This window comes from Trichoderma gamsii (genome assembly GCF_001481775.2).
Source record: "Trichoderma gamsii strain T6085 chromosome Unknown Scaffold_10.2, whole genome shotgun sequence".
NCBI classification, from domain to species: Eukaryota; Fungi; Ascomycota; class Sordariomycetes; order Hypocreales; family Hypocreaceae; genus Trichoderma; species Trichoderma gamsii.
In genome coordinates this window covers 379643-391223 of record NW_020171347.1, presented here as the reverse complement: position 1 = coordinate 391223, position 11581 = coordinate 379643, and the positions used below count along the sequence as shown (strand labels likewise).

General features: G+C 52.6%; 1 protein-coding gene across 1 annotated transcript; it reads right to left on the bottom strand.

Moving 5' to 3' along the window:
- Nucleotides 1-1500: 1500 nt before the first annotated feature.
- On the bottom strand, nucleotides 1501-5151 carry TGAM01_v203734 (SKG3; the record flags this gene model as incomplete). Its single annotated transcript, XM_018805976.1, has 5 exons — nucleotides 1501-3870; nucleotides 3945-4102; nucleotides 4215-4686; nucleotides 4820-4920; nucleotides 5136-5151. 5 exons carry the CDS (start codon nucleotides 5149-5151, stop codon nucleotides 1501-1503), a joined length of 3117 nt encoding a protein of 1038 aa, XP_018660694.1.
- Nucleotides 5152-11581: the final 6430 nt, after the last annotated feature.

Sequence of the window (11581 nt, the reverse complement as noted above, 5' to 3'; positions counted from 1 at the left end):
AGGCCCCATGGCTTCCACATCACGTCCCATGCTTTTCACGCCACAACTATGGAGAAACGAATAAGACAGTTTATCTAACCTACAGAGCAACAAATCCCCTTACATGAGTTGAAATTAAAATTAGAGAGAAAAAAACACGCCAAAAAAAAATCACAGAGCATAAAGACAAGAGAAACAAGAAACAAGAAACGACGTGTACCGTGCTCGTGTTGCGTGGACGTGCCTGGTGCGCGTGGGCGTGGGCGTGGACTTACACCAAAAAACGCCCTCCATCAGTCACGCGAATAAATGTCCACCGCGCGTTCTCTTCACCAAAACCACACGTTTCTTCCACCATAAGAAAACGAAAATAAATGGAAAAAAAAAACGCCTCCAGTCAAACCATTGCGCCTCTCGCATCGCCACACACCCCCCCCCCCCCTTGTACCGCGTGTTCGCGATAAGTTCCCCCGACAGCCAAGTCACCAGATCTCTCTTCCACGCCTCACTTTTTTTTTTTCCCGCGATACCGACGCCGGGTTTCTGGGGCCTTGCATAAAATGGGTAGCTCCCGATCTTGCAGCTTGCGTGCCCGTGTCCCGCACGCGCTTCCAAGAGACCAATGAAAACTTTCCATGCAACCACAGATGCCATGCCCTCTCTGTAACATACCAACTGTAGGTTGTTAGAACCTAGACGTTCTCTGCTTAGTGCCGTGCTTGCGTCTCTTCGATGGTGGTGAGGGGTTTCCCAAAACAGGTATTCAGCGAATAATGGCTGTTTGTGCGGCTGCACCTACATGCTTTACATATGCAAGTCTTCAAATTGATGAAACGCAGGTTGTAACCCCTCTGTTAAATCCATATCATCGCCAGAGCTCATCGCGGCAGTTGCGACTACATCAGCGAGGACTGTTTCCAGGTGCAAAGCACATGTAAAGCATCACGGCTTCGCCAGTAAACGTCATAGTAATCACGCGCCCTGCTCATTCACCAAATTTTAGTCTCACCACAGTTAACTGCTGAATGCTCTACAACAGAAGTCACGAGGCGAGTAAAAGGAAGCAGTGTCTTCGTTACTTGGTAGTATTTCCATCTGTATACTGAGTCTACCTGGTATCAAGAATAGTGATCAATGCATTGTTTTTAATCGTCATGTCCGCTTGACACGAATACTGGAAAACTTCCTCCTGCTACAAAAGAAAAAAAAAAAACAAAACGCCAATCGCATGAGAAGAAAGGATGTCATAAGAGCAATTCTCATACTGCTTCTAAAAAATATACTGTGCAATATGTGATGCTTCCAGCCCAACGCCTACCAATGCATACTGCATCCAAAGCTGCATATACATTACCACCACTTCATAGGGTATCTATCGAAAGATAGAGAGATATCCGAGAAAATTCCGCATAGGGAAAGACGGAAGAGGAGAGAAAGAGGCAAGGAAACATGCAAGGAGGGTATGTCGTAACCAAGAAAAGAAAATGCTGGTATTGTACTGTAAGGAGAAGCAGCACCGGCTTAGTATTGCTGCATATTGGATACCGATTGCTGGTATCCACCATGCTGGCTTGGTGCCATCATGGAGCCCAGGGAGTTGGCCGAGAGGGTTCTCCCATGTCCGTACGGTGCCGAAGCAATAGAGGCTCGATGCTGGACGTATTGCTGGGGAGTGAGGCCAGGGGATCGCTGAGAGCTGGGCGAAACCGCAGCAGGCTGCCATGGCATGGTCGCCGAGTCCTGTCTCCTGTGGCTGGGGTGCTCTGTGGGTGTCCTCGGCGGCGGTGCTTGCGCTGTAGGGGGCGCAGGCTTGCGAAGCACGGGAGGGGCACCGTAGTTTACTGTTGGTCCAAAGTTGACGCTTGCCATGTCGAAGCCGGGGGAATAATGGGCATCCGGATCAGCACCGCCGACCGTCTTCAAAACACCCGCGCGGGGTCGGTCCACAAAAGGTTGCTGAAGCTCGTTGGTCAACTCGTTGCTAAACTCGAGATGCATCGGTGGCTGAGGGGGGAGGAAGCCGTCATATTGAGCTCGAGATTGGGTAGTATAATGATCAATAATGTCGTTGGGAGTGATACTCTGGTGTTTATTGTCATAAGAGCCGGGTCTCATGGGCAGGGGTTTCCGCTGAGGGTGTCCTTGTCGATGTCCGGGAGAGCCACCATTTGGAGAGTAGGCAGCATAGCGATCATTGGGGTAGGATGTCGCATGAGGCGGCGGGAGCGGACGCTGGCCATGATAAGCGTCGCCTGTAGACGGCCTCTGGTCATACTCGTCATGCGAGTAAGGGACTCTCGCGCCGTACGGAGATGGCTGTCGCTGGTTGGATCGGTTGGATCGGTTGGAGTAGCCGGTGGGCGGGCGGTCGCCATCTTGGTAACTATGATGACTGTGATGGCTGTGGTGACTCGGCGGAGGGTTCAAGGAATGAGCTGATCGGTTCTCGTTGGCGTAAAAGGTGTTACCATCGCCGCCGTGAACCGGGACTGGTGGTGGCGGCGCGGTGTGGTAGGAATCTTCGTCGTCGTCATCCGGGATATCGGGAACTCCTGGCAAAGCAATTCCACCGGCCTTGGCCATTTGTGCCAGAGTGCCTTGGGACAGGCGGTTGTTGGCTCGTCGAAGGTCGGGTGAGTGATATGGCGCGTTGCTTGGGCGATCCGAGGGAAGTCGGTTCATGAGCGGAGGTCGAACGACAGGTTCCGGCGTGCGGATGGCTCCGTTGCTGCTCTCGATGGGCTCGACATAGCCATTCGGCGTGACCACCCGCTCCTCATCCGAGCTTGAGCTTCCCACTCGCCCAGCCATTTCCAAGGGGGACTGGTCATTTGGCGAAGAGCTGGAGTCCGTCGAGATTGGGCTAGCCGAGTCCGAGGAGTTGCGCAAGTCATCGTCGGCGAAACCTACTGCTCTGGGCTTGTTGTTGTAGCTCAGTCTGGCGCTAGCTCTGTGTGAAGAGGAAGAGGGAGAGTAAGCTCGGCTTCCGTCTTCGATTGAGTTCATTCGCGCGCCAGTGGCATCCTTGAGACGCTTTCGCCACTCCCTCTCATCCCAGGTCGAACTCTTTTCATCGAGCAAGAGCGTCTCAACGTCCTGCAGCTCCAAGTAGCCGTACTTCTTGTGCTTGGGCATAGCAAACATGAGCGACCTAGCATCCAGCACGCTAGCAACAATTCTGCCCGGGCGGCCGTACAGGCCAAAAGTATCCCAGGTTGGGAACAAAAAGCGGAGCATCATCTCGAAGCCGCTGACAGCAGGGCGTGTCTCGGGCATGATGAAGACGAATCCTTCCGACGATGACGGTGGCGTGGAATAAATTGAAATGTTGCCTTCAATCTTGATGAGAGTGGAAGCGTCGATCAGCGACTTGGCTTGGGGGTAGATTGCATAGGCAGAGTAGGCTTCACTGATGGAGGCGACGGGTTTGGTCTTCTTTTGCTTTTTGCCTTCGATTTTGACATCGTAGAACTTGATATCTCCTCTGACGACGCGAGCATGAGATCGGTCATAGGGAGCCTTCTTTTTCATCTCCTTTTGAAGCTTGTTGTATTCCTTTTCGTCAGGTGGTGTGACAACACACCAGCAGCGTCTCCATGGCACGCCAGCGCCGAATCGGACTCTGACCCAGGCCCCTATCGTAACTTTGGATCTCTCCATCATGACGTTGATGTTGTTGAGATATTTGGCCTTGCCGGCAATCAAGGCGCCAGTATAGGCTTCTTGGAGGGCGGCATGCTCATACATGGCCAATCGAACAGCTGATGTCCATTGGACAAGTGACTCATGAGAAGTGAAATGCAGCAAGTACCGATTCTTGCCGGCTGTGGAAAGGCTGAGAATGTTTTGCAGCGGCTGCTCATCGCTAGACCGAGTCGGCAGCGAGTCGATCTGCAAAAGCGAGAAAAAAGGGAATGTCAGTGTCTCGCAGTCATAGCAAGCAGAGCACGTGGGGGTTGTCTTACCACTTTGAGTGAGGCATCTGTGAGATTGATGAATTTGGGAAGAACCTCGCCATCTTCACCGGCGGCATCCAATTCTGCGGCATCCCACAAGGAGAGCACAGTGCCGACGAGCTGCGCAAAGGACTCGGTCCAAGTTCTGTCGGGATTCGGCTTGCCCTCTGTATAAACCATATCAAGTTAGCCATCCGGTTTTATATCCACAGTGTAGATGGACGCGCTAGCTGATGGGAATGAAAGCTCAAATCAAGAAATTAATAGATTGAAACATACGTGTATTCTGGTCATCCAGCTTCAAAAAGTAGCCCTCGTGGTACAGCTTGTTGGAGTGGCTGTTGAGCAGCGAGAAGATGGGCTGCAGCTCCGGAATCGTGTCCTGGTTGACCTCCATGACCATGGGCTGGTAGGTCTGTATCATGGACATGGGTCGTGCGCTATTCCGCGACGGACTGTTTCGGCTGCGGCGGGGAGGCTCGACGTTGTTGATATCGACGCTGTTGATGTCGACGCTGTTTACTGGGCTGCCATAGTCCGACTGCGACGGCGGCGTGGGAGGGCTGCGCAGCGTGATGTGCGCGAGCGAGTGACGCTTCTTGACCTTGGTTTTTAAATCCTTGGACAAGGGAGACTCGCCGTCCGAGGGAGGCGTTGACGAAGGAGAAGTCGGTGTCTTGCGCCCAGCAGAAAATGAGGACATGAACGAGACAACTATCGGCCACTGGTCAGCACGAGGAAAGGAAAGAGGCTAGCATGAACAGGCAGGCCATTGGGACATGCTTATTGCGGTAAGCATTGAGTGCATCCAAGCCCAGCAGATCCATCCCGTCTGGTCTCTAATTGTGAGCAGCGCCGAACAGAGCCACCTTGGCGGCGCGTACAGGTGACAGGTGGCGGGTGGCAGCAGGTCGCACACGCCGCAGTACCACTGTACGCTCTGCTGCACAACAGACCGACGGGGCGCCAAAGACAGCCAAGAGCGCTGCGCAACAGCCAAGCACTTGGTGCGTGGAGGCCAATGATGCCACCGACCCTTCTGGCGCAACGCAATGCTGGGGTTCTAGCGAGGGAAATGGAGCCCCTAGAAGGAGGGCCAGGCTAGAGGCTAGGGGTCCTTGGGGGCTGGTAGGGGTGTGGGAGGGGCATAGGGACGAATGCGTAAATGACGGGCGAGACAGGAATGGATGGGGCACGAACCTCGATTGCGACCCATGATGGCGATGCGGCCGATCCGTGGACCAAGACACGCAAGACGTCGATGAGCGGGTTAAGCAGAACGCTGACGAGAGCGCGGCGATGTCATGTACAGAATCTGTACTCTGCGATGGTGGCGGATGATGGCGAGCAGCCCTATCTCGTCTTTTTCGATATTTGTCCCTTTCCCCTAGTCGTATCGTATTCGGAGCCGATTCCTCCGGCCAAGAATGCAATAGTCGATAATGGTATATGCACAGCACAAAAAGGGGTATGGCTGCTATTGGCGGGGCCCAGCGACTCGAGCGAAAAGATTAAGACAGCTGAGCTTATTCGCAGTGGTGTCGCGGGCTAGATAAAGTAGGCGTCTGTCAAAAGAGTGGCGATCAACGACGCACTCTGAGGCCTTTTTTGCTTTTTCTTTTTCCCCTTGTTCAAACGATTTGGCGTGGAAGATGCTCTGGGCCTCGTAGCGAATGTTTGTTCCAGGACCTTTGTTAGTATCCGGGAAGACCTCGTGAGACAAGCACGCGACAGGATTGCCTCGTATCGTATTAATTTAGTCGAACTGCGGTTTAGCGCTTGGCGGTTTGATGCTTTGTTGCGCTGCTTTGGGGCTCTCTTCCCAATCAATTTTGCCGTCTTACTCTTTGGGAAGGAGAAAGCGAAAGGGATAAAAAAAACGAGAGACAAGCCAGCAGGACAGACTAGGGAAAAGAAAACGAGCGTCTAGTAACTATTTATCATTAACGGCCTCTTTCATGCAAAACGACTGTGGGAAAGCCGTTTCTATGGGGGTGGGCTCCCGGCCAGCGGATATGCCGGAGCGTTCAAGCACATTGGCATGACAGCAGCATGACTAGGAACACCCGGGCTGGAGCACACAGCGAGAAAAAAAAAAAAGCCAAGCACAAAAGGGCTCCGCTTCGATTCAGGAGCGCCTCATAACGTTTTTGTCTTTGTTTTTCTCGTGGTCTTCTCCAGCTTGTCCGGGGCGGGAGTCGTGCAGCCACGCGTATAAGCTCGCGCCGTTTCTGGCGGGCTTATACCGACAAGCCACGGGCCACGGCACGGCGAATGGAGCAACTGGGAGCCCAATTGGAATCTTACTCACCAGGTACCGGTACTCTTTGCGTCTCACTGGCTCAGGAGAGTGAGGAGACAGAAAATGAAATGAAATGCTCGAGCTGTTAAAGCCGTGGCGTATTTGCTTCGTTTTTCAGTTTGTTGGAGGCGCAGTCATACGATGCTGCGAGCCACTCGAGTCTTCGTCAGCGCTTCGGTCTATATCCAATGGGCGACAGTGCTCGTATCAGATGTACTGTTGGCGCTGTTCTGCCAAGGGCCGGAATGAGTGCAGCCAAGAGCCAAGAAAAGTCCAAGAGAAATAAAGCAACTCTGCGCTGCTTCTTGCCCAGCGGCCAACCCACTTTTGAAGCTTTTCCTGCTGGTCGTCGTCCTGTCCAATTCCTTGACGTCCTTCCACGTAGTTGCCAAGACGGTTCTAGATTCTCTGTGACGGCGCGGGAGCATGCATGCTCGACGTCACCGGGTGAGTGGCAGCTGAGGCGGCGCGCACTAAGCAGGCGATCTCGAAGCCCACAAACGTTAAAACCGGGAGCTGAAAATGGAGAGACAAGATCGTCACCACGACGTCGCAAGATCCAGAATCGCAGAAGCAGCCACACCAGAGCCCGAGGGGGAGGGAGGCTGGAGACCTATTTAAGCAACGACGGAAATAGCCTGCCCAGGTCCTTTTGCCCTTTTGACCTGATCCTCTATTACGGATACGGAGGCCAAGCTATTAGACGTAGGTAGTTGCCGCGTACTGTAGAATGGGCAGCGCAGCGAGCCCCATATTGAGACAACTATATACGCACGCAAATACGGGGGGGGTATACGGGGCCGAGACCAACTGGCGGCGCCTACAGCCAAGTAGACCACGGTGTTGGCCAGGAGGCACGCAATACCTGAGTAGTACCAGACCACTTACAAGCCCCTCGAGACCCAGGCAGTGCCAGCCAAGCGCTGTTTATTTGCGTAACGAGATGGCGCCTCTCTCGAGTGCACAACCAGAGACGGCTTTTGCGTGCAATTCTGCGCCCGCAGTGGATAACACGCAGTCTCTCCGTAAATTTGAAAGCCACTATCATCAGGTAGCTCCGGATGCCCCGTATATGTGGCAGTGGGGCTTCAGGTTTCCCAAGGGCCCCCTATCGAGCGAGCCGGATACATGTATTTAACCTCTATCCAACGAGCCTGGAAGCACGAGCCTTTCTGTATTGATGCTACTTCGAGCCCACTCATGCCAATAGCGTCGTCGACTCTTGGAATGGCAGTCCGGAACTATACTGGCTGCTTTGCGCTGTCCGCTTACATCGTCAAGGCCGCCTTGGAAGTTGTAAGTAGCCCAGGTACCTCCACTACCAAGAGCATGCCCTGCTGTGAATCAATGGTATCATTGAACGCTGCAAGACCCATGTCTCTGCCCAGGTTTTGGAGGCCCTCCTCTCAAATCAAATCCACCAGCAAGGGCCATGACGCCTGCCTGCCTTGCCTTGCCGCCAGAAATAATTCCACGGCCCTGTTGTTTCGGGCCCTTCTAGCCGCCGTGCATTACTGGCTCTCAAAAGCCCGCCAGACGCAAGCAGAGGTTAAATAGTCGCAGCGTTTTAAACCATTCCCACCGCCTTGCAGCAGCTTTGTCCTGCCACTTCTGGCCAAGTATACCTAGCGCCCACGCGATGATGCAGGAACTTGCGCACCTTTTTTAGCATTTGATTCCTTCTCCTTCTTTTGATACCACCTCGATCCAAGGTTTCTGTAAAAGCCCCTGCATTTCTCGGTTAACCCATAGGTCAGTAGGTACCACGAGCTTCATTTCTGTCTCCCGGCCTGCCGAGCCAACTTCGGAAATGCTGCTAGGTAATTTATACTTTAAAGCCTATAATAATGCCACGGCGCCGGGTTTGGAATAGCGGACGGAGGCTACCGTGGCAGCTCTACCCATTGGGGAAGACTCCAAACTCATTACACCGAGCGCTACTCGTGCTTGCACGCTGCAACGTTGTACAAAGTACATGCATCGCCATCGCGAAGCGAAATCGGGAAACGCCCGGGATTCAGACGGCGGGTAGCACAAACCAGCCATTGAAACTCGAGTCCTCTGCCAATAAGACCCGCCGAGTGTCTCTAGGTTCGAAGCCTCACCGCGAAAAAGCTTGACATCAAATGTCTTGGACAACGCCAGCATGACTCTTGCACACAGCAAAAGAGTAGAAACAGAGTCACGTCAGCGCTTGTCCTTAGTTGCTTTCGGGAGCGGCACTGTTGCCAAAAACTCATGGGCCTCTGCCGCTGAGGTACAACAGCCAAAGAAAGTCCAAAATGGCCAGACAATGATTCCAGTGTGAATGAGGAAACATTCTGCCATTGAATGAATGGCTTGTGCTGACGACCCAGAAAGGGCAGCAGTGGCACGTATTAGCCCCAAGCTGCCAACGCACTCTGACGTCATCTGAACCCCTTGAACAGAAAAGAACATGAAACTATCGATTCTTTTTTGGATTCTATGATATGGCGCCTGCGATCATGATCGTGAAGTGGCTCAAAAATTCGCTGCCATCGAGGAGCTATTGCAATTGCACCATTGTCTACGCGTCACAGCAAGACCAAGCCACTTCTTTACCCCAGGCTAAGGCGATGCCGGGACCCATGCAATCTTGCTTCTTTTTTTCCCTGCATCCAATCAATCAATCAATCAGCTTCTCTTCAGCGCAGTGTCCATCTTCAGGCCCGAGCCGATCGCCGCCATGGCCGCGCTGAAACATACGTCAATGAGTTTCAACGACGGGCGATGGAAAAAAAGGCCATCGTGCGCTATTCTTAGAGATGCGCCCGGATTGGGTACTGCTCCGTCAGTGCGCTGCCCCGTAGCTCCCGTACCACTTGTGTGATGGGTACACGTAGCCAATTGCTTCCATGTTTTCTTGCCCTTCGTTGGCGATCCCCAGATCAGACACTCCCACTCTCTCCACTCGCTACGGAGTCCAATAAGGTCAGATAGAGGCCGACAGTCGGTGTGCTGATCAGGTCTCATCGACAGATTGACTGACGTGGTATCTACTTCGTATTCCCTGCTTGGATCCTGTATTGCTGCGGAACATTCGGGTTGTCGGGTTTTCTGGCGGCGCTCATGTGCCCTTTTGTTTCATTTCCGTTGAAATTAGAACCGTCGAGGCTATCCTCCGCGGTAATTTGACTCTCTGCTTTGATATGGCAGCTGCCATTCTAAATTCCGACATGACTTACATGGGTCTTGATATCGCGCATGGCCGCCTAGGCTATGGTATTACAAATGCATACATCGTTAAGCGACATTGGACAGCCAACAGTCGAAATACCTAGATGGAGCCCTTGGTAATGATATACGTCTTCTGCTGTTAGTAGTAGCTTTCCTCGCGCTCTTACGGACAAGACCAATTAATTCTCCTGTAACCCGTTTGGATGTAAAAAAATGTAGGGTAGGATGCATCATGCAGCTCACATACATGTATATCACGTGCGATAGAGCGCCATTGTCTCAAGCTCCGATCTAGCTGCTGATTTCCAGAACATCTCCTGATAGCATTCGGGAACCGCTAAAAGGCTGTCGCAGCAACCCCAGCGGGTCAGCATTGCTGTACATGGTTGGAATGCGCACGTTAACATCTCCTACGCTGGCGGCTTTCCTGACCTCTTCATTGCGTCCAAAGCAGCTCCCGGCTGTGCTGTGGGGCCGCGGGGGGAGATGCTTCGTCTCTGCGGCATCGCAATCGCAATCGCCATCACGCTATGCGAAATCGCCGTTTCGCTTTGAGACGGGCATTGGGCTGTTTGCAAAGCGATCCCCTCGGCCGTTTCCTCCTCCTTTCTTGTCTCCTCCGTCTGTTTCCTTCTCAGATCCTCTAAGTACCCATCACCAGAGTCGGGACCGCCGAACTCACGCAACTATCAATGGAGAGCTCATCAGAGGACTCACAAATGGTGATGATGCCGTGTATGCTAGCGACTATTTCATATGTACAAACGATGGCGTAGGCGCGTGGGCAACACGCCCAAGAGGTCATGCCGGGTAACCTTTCCTGTGATGTGGTGATCTATACTGTAAGAACGCGGCCCTGACGGTTATCACAGATTGTGGTCGCGGCTAGTATTGCACTTCTGGGCGGCGGCCATTGAAGAAGAGTCGACCAATAGCCTATTCCAACAAGTGGCCTATCAGCCCGACCCCGTTGCGTCTCTCCAGACGGCATACGAGCAAACACAGGAAGCGACTGGCGCTCATAACTGGCTGGGGACCACGACAGTGTGTGGCGCACAGCTGCATTACAGGACGGCGATGGATGCGGGGCGCGAAGTTGCCATGCCAGTTCTATACGCGACAAACCTCGGCGATGGTCAAGTCTTGGTGCTCCGACCCCGAGACAAGGAGATTGTCTATAAAACCACAGAGCAGTGGCACTGGTTCGACTGTCCACGCCAGCTCGGTACTAATAGTCCCGATACGCCAAAGCAGAACGCAGTGGTTGACACAATAGATTTGGAAGAGGGCGACGTGGTCCTAGCAATGAGCGATGGTGTTATTGACAACCTCTGGGAGCATGAAATTGCTGCCAATGTATTTCAAAGCATCAAAGAGTGGGAGGATGGGAAAGCCGCTGATACCCACGGCGATCGCATAGGCGGTCGCAATGGCGGCATGGCTCTTGTAGCTCAAAACCTAATGGCAGCTGCCAAAGTGATAGCATTGGACCCGTATGCCGAGAGCCCATTCATGGAACGTGCCATAGAAGAAGGCCTGGCTAGTGAAGGAGGTTGGTACATATTTATTCCTCCGACCCTTGACACATACTGACTTGTTGGCGAATAGGCAAACTGGATGACATCAGCGTCGTCGCAGCATTATGTGTTAGAGACAGGGAACAGTAGAATTGCAAAGCTGGGTTTTGCTTGATGTTAAGACACCGCAGACATGTTTTTTGCGTTGATTTTATTCAGACTATCGAATTTAATAGCAACATGGTATCTATGGGGTACGTATATGATGAGGCAGAGCAATTAGTCTTTCGTAGAAATCTGGCTGAATAGTATAAATAGTACATGACCGTGGCAATATGAATTGATCTTATACTGTTGAATAGCACAGCTCCCATCTTACACGGCGTTAAGGTGTTTGAAGCTTGAGAAGGAGCTGGACAGATGCTGGCGCAAAGAGCGGGGCGAGAGGAAGCTGCACACTCCCCACTCTTATCGCACATGCCCCACTTCGGATAAGAAAGTTATTTGCAGGGACCTCTGAAATTTATTTGCATGGACTTCGTCCTTGCTGCGCCGATAGATTCGTCTTGGTCCTCACTTTTCGCACTCTTGTAAATCCATTCGGAGTTGGCGGCAGAGCATAATTCAAA